A 17,532-nucleotide genomic window follows, 5' to 3' on the forward strand; every position below is an offset into this window, starting at 1 on the left:
TAGTTGGCAGCCGGTGTCAAGTGGAGTGCCCCAGGGGTCGGTCCTGGGGCCGGTTTTGTTCAATATCTTCATAAATGATCTGGAGGATGGTGTAGATTGCACTCTCAGCAAATTTGCGGATGATACTAAACTGGGAGGAGTGGTAGATACGCTGGAGGGCAGGGATAGGATACAGAAGGACCTAGACAAATTGGAGGATTGGGCCAAAAGAAATCTGATGAGGTTCAATAAGGATAAGTGCAGGGTCCTGCACTTAGGACGGAAGAATCCAATGCACCGCTACAGACTAGGGGCCGAATGGCTAGGCAGCAGTTCTGCAGAAAAGGACCTAGGGGTGACAGTGGATGAGAAGCTGGATATGAGTCAGCAGTGTGCCCTTGTTGCCAAGAAAGCCAATGGCATTTTGGGATGTATAAGTAGGGGCATAGCGAGCAGATCGAGGGACGTGATCGTTCCCTTCTATTCGACATTGGTGAGGCCTCATCTGGAGTACTGTGTCCAGTTTTGGGCCTCACACTACAAGAAGGATGTGGATAAATTGGAGAGAGTCCAGCGAAGGGCAACAAAAATGATTAGGGGTCTAGAACACATGACTTATGAGGAGAGGCTGAGGGAGCTGGGATTGTGTAGTCTGCAGAAGAGAAGAATGAGGGGGGATTTGATAGCTGCTTTCAGCTACCTGAAAGGGGGTTCCAAAGAGGATGGCTCTAGACTGTTCTCAATGGTAGCAGATGACAGAACAAGGAGTAATGGTCTCAAGTTGCAGTGGGGGAGGTTTAGATTGGATATTAGGAAAAACTTTTTCACGAGGAGGGTGGTGAAACACTGGAATGCGTTACCTAGGGAGGTGGTAGAATCTCCTTCCTTAGAAGTTTTTAAGGTCAGGCTTGACAAAGCCCTGGCTGGGATGATTTAACTGGGAATTGGTCCTGCTTCGAGCAGGGGGTTGGACTAGATGACCTTCTGGGGTCCCTTCCAACCCTGATATTCTATGATTCTATGATTTGTAGTGTTAGCTACATTGTAGTCACTTGTGCCAGTGTTCTATGAATGGTGCACACAATGACAGTAAGGCTAACCACATTAAAAAATCATGAGGCAGCCCCACCAGAGCTCAGCACCCCCTCCCCCAAATCACAATTAGCTACAATAATGGGTTTTTTTTTATTTGCATTCTGGTTTTTGAGGCTGTAGAGTTCACGCTGTTAAGCTTTAACCAAGAGGACCAGAAATGTGCTCTATTTTAAAATGGAAGCTGAGGGTCTCCAGGAGCTGGGTCTTTAAGAAAAAACACCAAATATTTCAAGAGATGGCAACGGTGACCGGGAGAGAGGCCAACCACTCAGACTAGTATGGAGAACCAGGAGGGAAAGTATATGGAAATAAGTTCCTGCAATGCTGTTCGTCTCATGAAAAAGCTGTTGGCTTTTTTAGAGCATCCAGCATGACTAGAAACCCAGCTTGCTTTCTTCCTGCCCATCTCACTCTTCTATTGTTCCCTTGTATTAATGGGAAGAAGGGAAGAAAAGCTAATTCAGGCCATTTTAAGAACACCCTCTTCTTTTTCTGTGTTCTGGACTGAAAAAATTAATTGCACCATTGGAAAAAAAATGTAAATAAATATTTTTGGATGTTTTCTACATCTTCAAATATATTGATTTCAATTACAACACAGAATACAAAGTGTACAGTGCTCACTTTATATTTTTGATTACAAGTATTTTTACTGTAAAAATAGTGTTTTTCAATTCATCTAATACAAGTACTGTAGTGCAATCTCTTTATCATGAATGTTGAACTTACAAATGTGGAATTATGTACAAAAAACTGCATTCAAAAATAAAAATGGAAAATTGTAGAGCCTGCAAGTCCACTTATTCCTACTTCTTGGGAGATAATGCTGCCCACTTCTTGTTTACAATGTCACCTGAAAGTAAGAACAGGCGTTCTCATGGAACTTTTGTAGCCATCATTGCAAGATATTTACTTGCCAGATGTGCTCAAGATTCATGTCACTTCATGCTTCCTCCACCATTCTAGGGGAAATGCATCCATGCTGATGACGGGTTCTGCTCAATAACAATCCAGAGCACTGCGGACTGATGCATGTTCATTTTCATCATTTTAGTCAGATGCCACCAGCAGAAGGTTGATTTTCTTTTTTGGTGGTTTGGGTTCTATAGTTTCCATCAGAGTGTTGCTCTTTTAAGACTTCTGAAAGCATGCTCCACACCTTGTCCCTTTTGGAAGGCACTTCAGATTCTTAAGCCTTGGGTCGAGTGCTGTAGCAATCTTTAGAAATCTCACATTGGTACCTTCTTTGTGTTTTGTGAAATCTGCAGTGACAGTCATCATCCGAGACTGCTACAACATGAAATATATGGCAGAATGTGGGTGAAACTGAGCAGGGGACATACAATTCTCCCCTACAGAGTTCAGTCACAAATTTAATTAACACATTATTTTTTTAATGAGCGTCATCAGCATGGAAGCACGTCCTCTGGAATGGTGGCCAAAGCATGAAGGGGCATGCGAATATTTAGCATAACAGGCACATAAATACCTTACAATGCCAATTACAAAAGTGCCATGCAAATGCCTGTTCTCACTCTCTGCTGACATCGTAAGTAAGAAGAGAACAGCATTATCTCCTGTAAATGTAAACAAACTTGTTTGTCTGAGCGATTGGCTGAACAAGAAGTAGGACTGCGTGGACTTGTAGGCTCTGAAGTTTTACATTGTTCTGTTTTTGAATGCAGTTATGTAACAAAAAAAATCTACATTTGTAAGCTGTGCTTTCGTGACAAAGAGATTGCACTACAGTACTTGTATGAGGTGAATTGAAAAATACTATTTTATCATTTTTACAGTGCAACTATTTGTAATAAAAAAATACACTTTGATTTCAGTTACAACACAGAATTCAATATATATGAAAATGTAGAAAAACATCCAAACTATTTAATAAATTTCAATTGGTATTGTTTAACAATGTGATTAAAATTGCTATTAATCACAATTATTTTTAATTGTAATTATTTTTTCGAGTTAATCGCATGAGTTAACTGCGATTAATTGATAGCCCTAGTTGAAATCCAAACAAATTACGCAAGCACAAAAGCTATTTTAACTTAGGTTAAAATATAGAAGCTGAAATTGCACAGAATTTCTGTGTAAAAATACAGACTGTCTTCAATGTATGTAGACAATTCAGAGAATATGAAAAAAAATTATAGAAGACAGTGGCAGCATTTTATTGGTTTGCTACTTTACTAGCTCCCACTGTGCTCAACGAATTCTCTGTTATGGAATGAGACCTTTTCATAATTGAGAGATTAAAACCGAGATGCCTCCAGGTGTTTTCACAGCTCAGCAGATGCATTTCTCTTAGAATGTTCTGCATCCTTGCAACAAGAGTGGAAGGAATGTGCTTTAACTGTTACCGCTATGTGAATAGATTTCAGAGTGGTAGCTGTGTTAGTCTGTATCAGCAAAAATAATGAGGAGTCCTTGTGGCACCTTAGAGACTAACGTTTATTTGGGCATAAGATTTCGTGGGCTAGAACCCACTTCATCAGATGCATGGAGTGAAAGTACAGGAGCAGGTATAAATACATGAAAGGATGGGGGTTGCTTTACCAAGTGTGAGCTCAGTCTAATGAGATAAATCAATTAACAACAGGATACCAAGGGAGGAAAAATAACTTTTGAAGTGGTAAGAGAGTGGCCCATTACAGACAGTTGACAAGAAGGTGTGAGTAACAGTAGGGAGAAATTAGTATTGGGGAAATTCAAATTTGTTAATTGATTTATCTCGTTAGACTGACCTCACCCTTGGTAAAGCAACCCATATCCTTTCATGTATTTATACCTGCTCCTGTACTTTCACTCCATGCATCTGATGAAGTGGGTTCTAACCCATGAAAGCTTATGCCCAAATAAATTTGTTAGTCTCTAAGGTGCCACAAGGACTCCTCGTTATTTTTACTATGTGAATGTGACCATGGAAACTGCCTCAATGAGCAGCAATCAGTCTTGTTCCCAGTGCTTTTTATTTTCCATACATCCTCAGGTTTGGAAGGGAACCCCAGACATTTTTGACTTATGGGGTGGGGTGTAAGTGTATGTAATCAGAACATGATGCTTTTGTGGAACAAGGAAAAAGTTAAAACTCCCTAGACCTGGCTCTCTCCAGCTACCTCTCTCTAAGTGCTCCCATCCTCTCCCCAAGGAAATCAAAGCCCCCAGTAAATTAAACAGGATGAATGCCTGAATATAGAAGTTATGATCATCCAGTCAGGGAACAAAAATATTACCATGTCACTTAGGTGACCAGTCTAGTTAAGTGTGAATGAATATTGAATACTTGCAGCAAACAGTCCATGAGCATTCTATAGGCTGCAATGTTTGCACAAAATATTTAAATGCAACACACATATGTAGAAATCCTGATCTATTGCCACATAGCTCGAACAAAAGGGCCAAGTTTAAATATAAGTTAGCCCTGCTATAATTCTGTCCTGATGGGCACAACCAGGGCCGTCCCTAGACATTGTGGTGCCCTACGCAGCCCCCTTGTGGGGGCGTGGGGCATGTGGAGGGGGCTGCGCCCAAAGTCTGTGGGGGGCAGGAGGGAAACCACCCCCCCAAGCGCGAGCGGGTTGGGGCCAGGTCACTCCACTTCCTGCTGCCCAGTGATTGCAGGGCGGGCCCGACCCCGCACTCATGGGGCGGCGGGAAGTGGAGTGACCCAGCCCCAACCTGATCTGCTCTGTTCCCCTGGCTCCAAACTTTGAGACTTGGGGAGCAGGGGGGAACTGCCCCCCAGCACTCACTGGCAGCGCAGAGCAGGCTGGGGCCGGGTTGCTCCACTTCCCACCGCCTGGTGAGTGTAGGGCGCGCCCAACCCCTGCTGCAGTCCCCCGGAACGTAGCTCAGGGGAAGGGGTGGAGTGGGGGTGGAGCAGGGGTGGGAAGAGGCGGGGGCAGCTTAGCCGGCCAGGGATTGGGCTGGCCACTGGAGCAGCACGCGGCTGTGTAGGGCACCAGGAATTTTGGGGCAATTTGGTGCCCCAAATTTCCTGGTGCCCTACACAGCTGTGTAATTTACGTATGGGTAAGGACGGCCCTGGACACCACTCCCTTTTATGTTAACCCAAGTTGTGTACTTAACAAGAATAGAATGTACTCATATTATGGAACTCAGTAACTTCTTAGTGTCTGGAAGAAGATGCTGCACTCCAGTAAATGAGATTTTTTTTTTTATCCTTACAAAAGCCATTTAGTAGTTGAGATAAAGGGCTTATCTAAATGAAGACTTCATGGCAGGTTGGTGTGTGAGTAGCTTTAAAGCAAAAGTAAATCAAAATGCGCTACGGAACTGTTAGTGCATGTCAGCTGGCTCTAAGTGGACACTAATGTGAACTTGCCATGCACTCCCAGCTTGCTGCAAATTAAGTGTTTGTTTAGAGAAGCTCTAACTTTACCTCGGTATCTTCAGTATTCAAGATATTTCCTTCCCTAAGTATAGAGAAATACAAAGGAATACTGCAGCTGGTGAGGTGACTTCATCTATTTGTACAAGGCAAAAATCAAAGTTTCACGTTGGCAACCATGCACACGACTTCCCTCTTCGATACAACAATTGACACACTAGCACTGAAGGGGTTCCCCCCTTTGATCCCTGTGACCAGGGTCCTAGTGGGGAGCCAGCTATGATCACTCAATTAGGGTGAACTGCAACGAATGGGGCAGACAATCCCCATAAAGCTGGTGGATATTCCAATACTTAGATTTACCAAACCATCATAAAACAGCTTCTTTATTATCTCACTGGTTACTCAGAAGTCCAAACCACACAGTTCCCTTAAATTGATCCAGCCTCAGGCCTCCATCGATGTACCTAAGTCAAATGTGATGATTTCTGAAAATCTTTTTTCATCATATAAAAGAAAAAGTTCTACCAGTCCCAAAGGATTGGACACATTACCTCCCAGAAAAACAATGAGGAGTCCGGTGGCACCTCCCAGGTTATTGAATATTCCAAATCTTACCCAAATACACGCTACAGCCAATTCTCATTAACTAAACTAAAATTTTTAAAAAACAAGAGAGAGAGTATGATTAAAAGATCAATATACATACAGACATGCATTCAATTCATTGAGGTTCAGATTCAGAGCCGAGATGGTGAGCTTTGTAGTTGCAAAGAGTTCTTTCAGAAATAGTTCATAGGTTATAGTCCAATGTCCAAATCTCATATTCAGGGCGTACCAGCATAACTGGGACCTCAGTCTTGTGACTCAAACTTCCCCTGATGAAGCCTAAGCAGCTCTGAGATGACAGAATCAGGACCCAATGATCTTTTATACAATTTCATGTCTTTTGAAAAGTTGGAATTTTCTCAGGGAACAGAAAGTAATTAGGATGACTTTGAAGGATGTCCATCACCAGTACTTAGCTATATGAATTAACATAAGGTCATTTGCTTGTTCCTCCACCATTCACAGTACATTTTCAAAGAGAGATGAATATCGAGATATCCCATGTTTACAATTCATTTAAATGATAGGATGTTCTTTTGGCCTCTGAATTATCAGAATACAGCATAGGCAGTGACTGTTGATTACATTGTGACCCTACTCATACCTGTGTAAATACACAAAAACACAAACATCATCTCTCCACATGTCTTTTGAGGGTTATTTATTTTGCAGGATGTTTAACCCTTTCTAGCCATGCTTCACAATCCCACAGATTGTTATAGTTCTGAGACAACCTGTGATCCATAGAGCTGGAAGGAATAAAACTAGAGAATCTGTGGCAGGAACAATGAATACAGGAACCTATACAACTGTGAAAAGGGACTGAAGGGGAGCCTCTCTCTCCTTTATCAGAGGCTGTGGAGTCACGCCCTGCAGTACTTCTGCAGACCGTAGTTTTCTAAATCCAGGCAGCCTCCATGTAACTTCAAAGCACGGCATCTTCTGCTTTATAAGAAGTTCTTATTTTACAGAGGAAATCTGCCTGTCTTCAGAGGCCTCCAAGAAGAGCAAGATGAGAGCAGGACTAGAAACACAGTGCCTTACTTCCAACAGGTTAGCTTGTTTGCACAAGTAGAAGTTGTGGAAGCATTGAGAACAGTCAGGGTCACTGCATCTGACTGATTCAGGCTCTTCTTGGTTGGTGAGAGTAGAGAATGTCTGAGACCTCTATTAACAATGTCACACTTCTGATGAGGGAATCTACCAGTCATCCTAAAACATATAATGGGCCAACCAGTACAAAAAGAAATAATTGCTCAAGGGCAGAGACCTAAAGCTACCACCCAGCATCTAATCTTTATCTTCTAAACAAGTTAGTTGAGAAGCTAGCAAGACAACCCTGTAACACCACCTTTTGATTGGCAGTAACTTGCCTTGTCCACACCAGTGTTGTCATGTAGAGTACAGGCACTACACACGTAGCTACATGCCACAGTGAAAGGCAGGCTGCGTCCACTGTGATGTGTAGCTACATGCAGCAGTAAACGGCTCAGGCAGGTGGAGGTAGCGGGGAAGGACTCCAGCAGTAGGGAACTGCTGGAGACTTTCCCTGCTGTCTCCCCGCCGCAGAGCCCTTCCCTGCTGCTGGAGCCTTTCACCGCAATGGAGAAAGCAGGACACTACATTGCTTAAAAATAGCAGTGTAGACACTGAAGGCATTGCTTAGGCACGTAGAAAGCTGTGTGGGGTACATATCCTAGGGTTCAGACATGTAGGGCATTCTACTCACTTAAGGCATGCCTCACTATCTATATTGCTATTTATACCCATGCTAACTGGGCGTGCAAGTGTCTATACACTACATGCCGCAGTACCCTCAGACTTCAGAACGTGGTACAGAGACAATACATGTTGCTATGGTAAATGACCTTTTTCCTGCTGGAGGTTACTGAAACACTTGATATAGCTGATGTCCAATCACCTCTCTCCAGCAGCATGACCTCCCAGGCCAGATACCTTACACAGGAATGTTGTCCAGTAAGGGGAGACGTATGAGTACAGAAGAGAAGGTTTTCACAAGAATAGGATCTAGACTGTGGAATGTATTCCTGGAAAAAAAAAAAGTGACCACAGTACTAATTGCATTCAAAACTAAAATATAAACATTTCTTCACCTTCACTTCCCCTCACTTTTTTATGTCTTATTGACTTTTTATCAAATGTCTCCTTCACCCCCCCTCCCCCATATGTGCACATAACCTAACAATAAATCAGGCTTTTTCTTCTACAGTTTCGGAAGACCTTTCCATCTTTAAATGCTAGGGAGATGTCAAACTACAGAGTAAAATAAAAAGTGTTTGTGAAGGAAAACTGATGGATTATTCTCTTGCTTGGCTTTTCAAAGATGCACTCTTGGGTTTTTTCCCTCTTCTTGTCTGAACATATCCATAGACTTCTGATTTGTAATTTTAAATGGTCCACTGCAAAAACTTAAATTCAGGCAAATCAGTCTAGACCAGGGATCAGCAACCTTTGGCATGCAGCCCCGCTGGCAGGCCAGGATGGTTTGTTTACTTGCAGTGTTTGCAGGTTCAGCCAATTGCAGTTCCCACTGGCCATGGTTCGCCGATCCAGGCCAACTGGGGCTGTGGGAAGCGGTGGCTAGCACATCCCTCGGCCCACGCTGCTTCCCGCAGCCCCATTGCCCTGGGACGGTGAACCGCGGCCAGTGGGAGCTGCAATCGGCCGAACCTGTGGACGCTGCAGGTAAACAAACCATCCCGGCCCGCCAGTGGATTTCCCTGACAGGCCGTGTGCCAAAAGTTGCCGATCCCTGGTCTAGACGTTACTTTCCTGTGACCACTACCATTGTGTTCTGATAAACTCTTAGTCTTTATTTCTCCCACATATACACAACCAGCAAATTTAAATGGATACGGTTGGTGTTTTCTCAGGAGGTCCTTTAGCTTATTCTGTTTTGTTGCAGTAATGGAGTTAGTGTTTCATAAGGCACCTAATGTTGTATCCAGGTGAAGGTCGAGATTAGTGTACATTCCATCTTTATAAACAGTATTACTAGTTACAAAATGTGGTTTGTGTCCCTTATGTTTTGACAGGTATGGTATCTCTATTGCTGCTGTATGAGTTCTGTCTCCCTCTCAGCTTGTCATTCATGATATGTATCATCTTTTGGAGCTCTGGTACTATCAACATGGAATATAAAAATGCTTCACCCTTTCTATAAAGTGAAGATTAGCTGTGTATTTTTCAAGAGACATACAAATTGTGTGATAATTGTAATAGCCCTTCTCTCACTTCCCCTCCCGCATTTTTTGTGAAGCCTAGAAATACCATGTGTTTTAGAATTTGTAGGTATGGAAATGTAATTTACTAAAATCTCCTTGACTAGACTTCACTATGTAAGAAAATAATGTATTCTAGTGGAGCAAGATAATGGCTAGCTTTCAGTTTCATTCAGCATTCTCTCTCTACCCCCAATGCAGTGTACATACATTGCAATTGATCAGGTGCCGAAGACTCATGCTATTGTGCTAAGCAGACCTGCCTGGCTTTGGGGGGCAGAAATGGGAGCCAATGAACATGGAGTCTGCATCGCTAATGAAGCCATCACCACCAGAGAGCCAGCTTCTGAAACTGAAGCCCTGCTGGGAATGGATCTTGTCAGGTGTGTGGTTAATGGCTGGACTACGGATCAATCACTTGGCCTATTAAAGGCTGCAAGATGCTTGTATTGAATCAGGGTATTGTGGCATTAGCAATAATGGCACAATATATCAATGAAGTAGACACTAAGATTGGGTTTTAAAACTGTATAGGCTGTAGACATCACCTATAGAAATGCTATTTATACAGGGCCTTGAACATGATCAAGATAACATTTTGTAATATTTGGAATGTATCAAACTAGCAAATATTGCCACTTCAACCTAGTCTGCATTCATTAAAATCAGCAGCATGTCTACCTACTATTTAGAACAGAAGTGATATATTGTCAGAATAAGGAAAGCTGTAGTGAGGAAGAAGTGATTAACTCAGCTCTGTATTGCCCATCGTTTTCTTCTTTAAAGCATCCAACTCTGACCAAGAAAGCTTACTCCTATGCATAAAATAAGTAAGTTACTGTAGAACTTAGAATAAGTAAGTTACTGTAGCCCCACTTCAGCACATGAATTCCAATGTAAACCCTTTGCCCTTCTGTTGAATGCTGGCAAACAAACTTCTGAAAGTTCATTCACTCCAGGCTGGCTGCCTGAAAGGCTTGCTCTGCATTGTAAGTCTGAAGCTGCACATTGAGCGGCAGTGAGGAGAATCATAAAAACAAAACCAAGCAGGAGGAAGAAAGGAAATGGCACAAATGAGCTAATAGAAAACCTGAACTCTGCTTCTAGTGAGGGAGCAAATGGACTGCCATAAATGGAGGTAATGGTCAGAATAAAATGATTGTATCCTGTTGTTTAGCAAAGATTCTCTTTTTAATGGCATGTCTTATGGCTGGTTGATACTATCAAACTTATATCTGTCCCACAGGCTACTAGGTTTTAACAAGTAACAGCCTGGATAAAGAGTTCTTACCAGTTGTAGTAAGTGTGAATCATGACAGGTCAGAAGTCTAGTTTAGCAGTTAAGCACATATGCCATTTAGTAACACTGGATCCTCAGCAATATATGAGTAGATGCCAACCTAAGGAGAAACCAGTAGTGGTTGGGCATCACCCACTGTCTGAACAATTCATTCAGTGAAGGAGAGGACAAAGATCAAAGCCAACAATAGCTCGCACCAAGGAGAACTAGAGATCACTATAAACAGCCAGCACGCTGTTGCAATTCCCCTTTTTAGTTGTGAAAACTTCTAAAATACTGGATAATGACATTAAAATTCTCTTTTGGGTGATATCCAGAATACAGAGACCCAGCAAGTACAGAATCAATGCCTGTAGGCTATGTGGACACCACCGGTACTGACAGCACCACTTTTCAGCCATTTGCAGACCATACCAGTTGCATGATTTGAGATTAATTGGGAAGGCAATCTGTTGAGAAATCAAAGCATAATTACGGCCTGATCTACACTTAATGTCGATTGGGGGTATGAGAGCCACACCCCTGAAAGCTGTAGGTATGCTCACCTAATGCCCAATGTAGATGCAGTTATGTCAATGGAAAAATGCTTCCATTGACCCAGTTTCTGTTGTTCAGGGAAGTGGTGACAGGAAAACCCTCTTCAATTGGTGCAGGCTGGTTTACACTACGGCATTGCGTCAGCATAGCTATAGTGACATAACTATGCCAGTATAGTCCCTGTAGTGTTGATATACTCTAGGAAACATACTCTTTTCTGCCCTAATTTTCCCTTCACCCCACTTTCAAGTCCTATGTTGGCATTAAGTCTTAGCTCTAGGCTTTTCAAACTTGGTATACTTTTTGCTTTTGTTTCAGAAAACAAGCTTGCTTCCTTGGAAATTGTTTCTAAACTTTACAGCTGACAAAAGAGTATTCAGACCAATAAGACTGCTCAGGCACTTCAGCCCAAATCCTAACATCTGAGCCAGACATGAAGAGGCCATGTGAGACTGAGCCCTTCTGAAGGGGCCTACGCCATCATCCTCCTGCCTTAGATTGTACTCCAACTCCTTAGGTATACTTCATGCAGAAAGTAAGAAGCCGGCCTAACATTTCTCTGGAATTCTGTCACTGGCAAGTTAGGAATTAAAATCCAGCAAATATGGACCAGGACTCCAAAAATGTGGTGGGGTGCTGTTAGGCATGCATAGAAAACCCCAACAACATTGCAAAAAAACAAACACATTTCATTCTAAACTTGAAGTGTCACCGTTGCTTCCTTCCTTACCATTCTAACAGTTCATTCTGAAGAGTCCTAGGTACCACAATCAGAAGGCTTTATTTTTATCTGATTTAACTGTGGACATGAGACAAAATGATGCATAAATAAAGTGCCAGGGCACCTCACGAAGGTTTAACACATCTGTCTGAAAAGAGCTTTGGGGTTACCAGAGATTTCTATTTCCTAAATGTCATCATTTGTTTAATATCTGGCTATTTTTGACTTTTCCTAAAACTAATTTGGCCAAGTTGACGTTACTCTTAGCTGAAGATGCTTGTCTTTAAAGTAGCAGTATCGGTTCAAATGTCTATTTATTTAAAACTCATTTACATTTTAGTAGCTTGTTTGAAAGTCTGAATCTACAGTTAGGAGTTCAAGTTGAAGAGCTAAGAATTTCAGGTTAACGTTGTAATTTTGCTGTGACTGCCTTGTTGGAGGGCGTGTCACTGAGCTCCTTTGTTAATGAAGAATTCCAGGCTGGGGATAGAATGGATTTAAAGCCCCCTCCCCCTCTAGAAGCCTCAGAGGATTGATTTTTACTCAAGAGCTTAGTGTTAAAGTAATTGGCCAGGCTTAAGGAGGTGGAAAGTTATGGGGATCAGCAGATCTTTAGACAGAAGTTATGTTGGATTTTTTCACCTCTGCTACAGGTCTGCTGTAGGACAGACCTCCTAAACAAGGTGCTTATTTTATTCTCTGCTCCCAATAATTTACAGGTGGCCTTAGGAGTGCTTATCTGTTTGAAACAAGTGAATGAATTGTTTCCCCTGAAGAGGAGTGGGGACAAAGACAGATTGTAGAATCTGCTTTGTGGCCCATCAGAGCCAGCCTTGTACACTCAAGACTCTGTGCGGACACAGCAACTCTGAGGTTGTCCCATTTGCCTCAGTATCTTCAAACCACCGCTCTAAAAACATATCCTCACACCAACAGGAGCAGAGCTGGCAGCAACTCCGTGCTATTTCTCTTCCTCTCCCCCTGCCTCCTCCACACCAGACTTCTGATCCTGACTCCAGCAGCCTGGGCCCCAGAGATCTTATGCCCAACTTTGTGTGTCATTTATGTGCTCATCTTTTCTAGAAACATAAGTGTGTAGAGGATTAGGATACTCAGTCAGCTTTAGTGGAAATCAGGCATCCAGATCCTTTAGCTGGGGAGCTAGAGTCTGCCCATTTTGGGAAGAAGAAAATTACCAGGGAAACCAACTTCAATCTGTAATCAGGTTTTGTTTGATCAGATTTTAGTTTCACAATATGCCTTCCCCAGTCCTTTAATTATATCCTAATCCTCTTGGCTGGGTCTCTGAGGGAAAAAATAAAGGTGTGAAATGACTGCTGTGCCAAATGCAGCGACTGTTTGATCAGCAAAAACTATGCCTGTTATACAGAGATATCTGCCAGTGCGTTGGGTTTTCCACTGTTAGTAGCAGGAAATCTAATTGATTCATTGGGGTATCATACTCCAGTGTGTCTCAGGGGAAAGAACTTTTGAAACAAACTTTTTGTACAAAAATTAAAATTGTTTAGTGGTATTTGAAATGCCATGACAGTAACAAAGCTCTGCCCTTGAAATGCATGACCATCCGTAACATCAATGCAAAAGAAAGTTAGTGCCTGCCCTCCCCGTATGGAGCGATGGAGTACATGCTGCTGGTTGGCCGGTGGCCATTACGCATCAGCTGCACCCTTCTATCTAATTGCACATTCAGGATGAGGTCCTGGGACATCTGCCAACTGTCTGAATACTAGGTCTTATCTGATTTTTTAAGTCAGGAGTCCTGGCTTTGAGAGGGAGTGACTGGGATTGCACGTACAGTGGTTGGAGATGTTGCACTGCTTGAGCAGGAAGTTGGCAAAGCTGAAGGATGAGAGAATGTTAGAGGAAGCCCATACACACAGCCATGAGACTTTCTCCAGAGATGCTCAGCAGCGTGCGAGGGGAAGCAGATATTGGAGTGAGCTCACCCCTTGGGCTGGGCTTGCTTCCACTGAGTGCTCAGACCCATCTCTGGGATAAAGATTCTTAGCCTTTGCTCAACTTCTACATTTAGCTGGAAACAGTGCAAAATGAGATCCTTTTACCATAAAATCAACCTTCTCCATTCTTTGCTTCCCCAAACTTCTTGTTGTGGAATGTCAAGGTTTGTTTGAGAATCTGATGAGGAGGCCTTGGCTCTGCCACAGGCTTGATGTGCAAACATGGGTAAGTGATTTAAAGCTGCATTTTCAAAAGGGGCACTCCTTTAGATGCCCTGCTTCAGACACCCAGGGCTGTATTTTGAGACTGACTTCAGTTGGAAGTGTGGGCGGTTCACAGCTCTGAAGATCAGGCCCCATCTGTCAAATTTTGTTCCCAACTTTAGAGAAAAGTGTCTCAGAAATTTAGATTTTAACCGCTGCCTTGGTTTTCCCACCTATCAGAAAGGCTTAGATTGGATAGGACTTCTCCATAAATATGCTGAGACATAATTCATTTTTGTAAAGTTTTTTGATCCTCTAGAAGGTGGATGTAAATACACACTTTCATTTTTATTACTACAGTAAATTTTCAATAAGGGAGGTTAATGTAACTGAAAATATGAATGTACAGTAAGGTATGACAGAGTTAAGATAGCAGCGAAATCATATTTGTGGGTATTTCCATTTCTAAAGAGCTTGTACTTGGCTGATGGCAGAAATAGATTAAAAGATTAAATAAATAGAAACCTCTAATCTGTTGCCTAGACAGCAATTAAGTAGAGCCGAAGAGCTGTTTGCTAATTTCCTAACTAGGATGGTTTCATTTTGAATATAAATACTTCAGATCAATGTGCTAAACCCCACTGATTTTACTCTTCTGATTTGTTTTCTAAAACAAGTAGTTAAATTTACTGGTTAGGATTCGCAAATTTACTTTTACACTCCTTTCAAGCCAGTCACATTCACTTTTGGCACATACCCTGCATTTTAGTACTTCCAAACAGATGCCTTTGTCTACAGTATAAAACAGTCAGTGAAGGCTGATGTGCAATTAATTTTGTATGGAGGGTATGATGGACAGTATGTGTGGGAGTACAGGAAGAGAAGGGTGATAAAGATAAGGTACTTATCTTTGACTACAGAAAATTCTTGGACATTCTATTTACCAGTCAAATTCACACTCCCTAAAGAGAGTAAATAGAATCTTGCGGGCTGTCTTAAGACACAGTCCCCGTTACACTTAGTACTTGTGTTAATTGTAGCAATTGTAGTAGATTTGTGGATGGAGAAACTAGTTTAGATAATATGAAAACATAATTATAAAGTTCTGGGCCTAGTATTTCTAGTGAACCTTTAAAGCAGAAATTGCTGATGTCTGACCAATAACTTCTGAATGCACTTCTCTTGTTAGACACTTTAGAAATGATTCCATCTGACATCAGTAAAACTGTAGCTCATACTATAGGATAAAGCTTTTTGTTTAACATAAATGAGTCACTGCAGCACATCACTGGACTTTTCACTGTTACTTAAACTGTATTGGATTTTTTTTTTAAAGGCTTGGCCTAGAAAGAGGTGCAACAGCTAAAGAGGCCTTAAATGTAATAGTTTCTTTGTTGGACGAGAATGGACAAGGTGGAAATTATTATGAAGATGGGAGCTCCTGCCATGCTTTCCAAAGCGCATTTCTGATTGTGGACAGAGCAGAAGCCTGGATATTGGAGACTGTTGGGAAATATTGGGCAGCAGAAAAAATCACAGGTGAGTTTTAATTGGTGGCAAACTGGTTATCATAAGAAGGCTGCATAACATCTCTTCAAAGCTTGTTTTATTTATTCCCTTTCATTTGGGGTAAAGATATCAAGGGGTTATGAAGAGGTCTAATTGGAAAAGTCTAATGGCTTGGATGTATCAAATTAGTCAAACAATGAAAAGTTGCATGATGTTGGTAGCAGCCTAGCTCCAGTCTAGCCCATTAACTGTTCTCCTTTTGTATGGACAGATTGTCCTTCTGCAGTTACGCTATTTCTCCAGGCAAGACTTGAAAGATTACCAGACCCCTATGGGCCGGAGGAATAAGTCTTCTAGCCAGACATAGATACTAAATACTGATGGAGGGGACTGAGATACCCCACTTCCTGGGAAGTAGTAAGATACCGTTCCTGGACCCTGTCTATATTGATCCATCTGGCTGATGTTAAGTGGTCTCACCTCTTATTTGAACCTCCTGGTTGCTGTAATTAGTGTGTCTGCTACTCTACCCTTCACCCGCCTTCTGAGTCATCCTTCCCATTAAATAGAATCAGAGGACTGGAAGGGACCTTGAGAGGTCATCTAGTCCAATCCCCTGCACTCGTGGCAGGATTAAGTATTATCTAGACCACGCCAACAGGTGTTTGTCTAACTTGCTCTTTAAAATCTCCAAGGGTGGAGATTCCACATCCTCCCTAGGCAATTTATTCCAGTGCTTAACCACCCTGACAGTTAGGAAGTTTATCCTAATGTCCAACCTAAACCTCCCTTGCTGCAATTTAAACGCATTGCTTCTTGTCCTATCCTCAGAGCTTAAGAACAATAATTTTCCTCCCTCCTCCTTGTAACAACTCCATTGCCTTCATCAGCTGCCACTCATAGCTTTTCCCAGGCAGAAGCATGAAGTTATTCTTGTTTGTTTTTCACTTCTGCTCTTCAAGATCCTATTAGTACCAGTGAAACTGACCAGTTTTCACACTTCTGCCACTTGCAAAAGCTACCACCAGCAGCAGAAGGAATGGAGGAGGAGCCTCTCTGCAGGTTTAGGAGTTTTACATTTATTTTACATAGGAGGTTCTCTTTGCAACCATAACAGCTATTCTTGAGCTTATCACAGTAAAGCTTTACTACAAAAATCACTGGTACTGGTATCTTACGCTTAGCAGGGAAGTTCGCTGTTCACCAGTGCTTTGTGGGACACTGGGTTTTTCAAACCTTGTCCCTAGGATCACATTGGGTCTTCTACATAATGTTGGTACACAGAACTTTTTTCCTTAAATGAAATTGCTTGATAAACTCTGCTTTGCGGTGAATTATACTTTAATTATAACGCTATCCAGGAAATAGACATTTGTAAATGAATAATACTCCTGTTACTGTCCTCTTGCTGATCTGAACATAGCACTGACTTGAGTAATTCTGTCAATTTGACTTACTAGAAAGAACAAAAAATATAAATGAGTTTAATTGTTGTAATATTTAAACAGGTGCTAATGGGTTTTTTTTTTGCTTTGCTAGATAATAACATATTCCAGTTGATCAAATCAAAATTATTCCAATTTTCGTTTCCTGAAAATGAACAGCCTGCCACTGACCCTTGGTTTCTGTAGTTGGTTAGTAGACAGTAATGCTTATAGCAGTTTTTAACTTGGATTAGTAATCACTATTTAAAATTTTATTCAGTGGGCATTAGAAAGGCAAATCTGATTTTATAACAATAGCTGTTAATGATGCTATTAAAGTAAAAATTCCATAAATCACTTTAGCCTGCCTATTAAAAATAAGCCTGCTACCTTACCTTCACTGTCAAGTTTTGTTTGGATAGTGAGTATAGTTTAAACAATTATTTCCATTACTCCTATGATGTGTTTACTGTATCCTCTGGTGAGTATCTGCAGTAGCAATCATTAATCATACTGTCTGATGTGTATGGATATAAGCAATACAGGCAGAATTTTTTTGGGGGGGAGGGGGAA

At 41.8% G+C, this 17,532-nt stretch overlaps 1 protein-coding gene across 1 annotated transcript in view; it reads left to right on the top strand.

Annotated features, from left to right (window-relative positions):
• The window catches only part of SCRN1 (secernin 1), a 58,954-nt gene that overhangs the window by 24,904 nt on the left and 16,518 nt on the right, over positions 1–17,532 (top strand). Inside the window, exons 3-4 of the mRNA XM_084620038.1 lie at positions 9,487–9,668; positions 15,363–15,565. Coding sequence (XP_084476164.1) covers positions 9,487–9,668; positions 15,363–15,565 — 385 coding nt within the window. The remainder of the gene's footprint in view (positions 1–9,486; positions 9,669–15,362; positions 15,566–17,532) is intronic.

This window comes from Lepidochelys olivacea (assembly GCF_965140295.1).
Source record: "Lepidochelys olivacea isolate rLepOli2 genome assembly, chromosome: 2".
NCBI lineage: Eukaryota > Metazoa > Chordata > Testudines > Cheloniidae > Lepidochelys > Lepidochelys olivacea.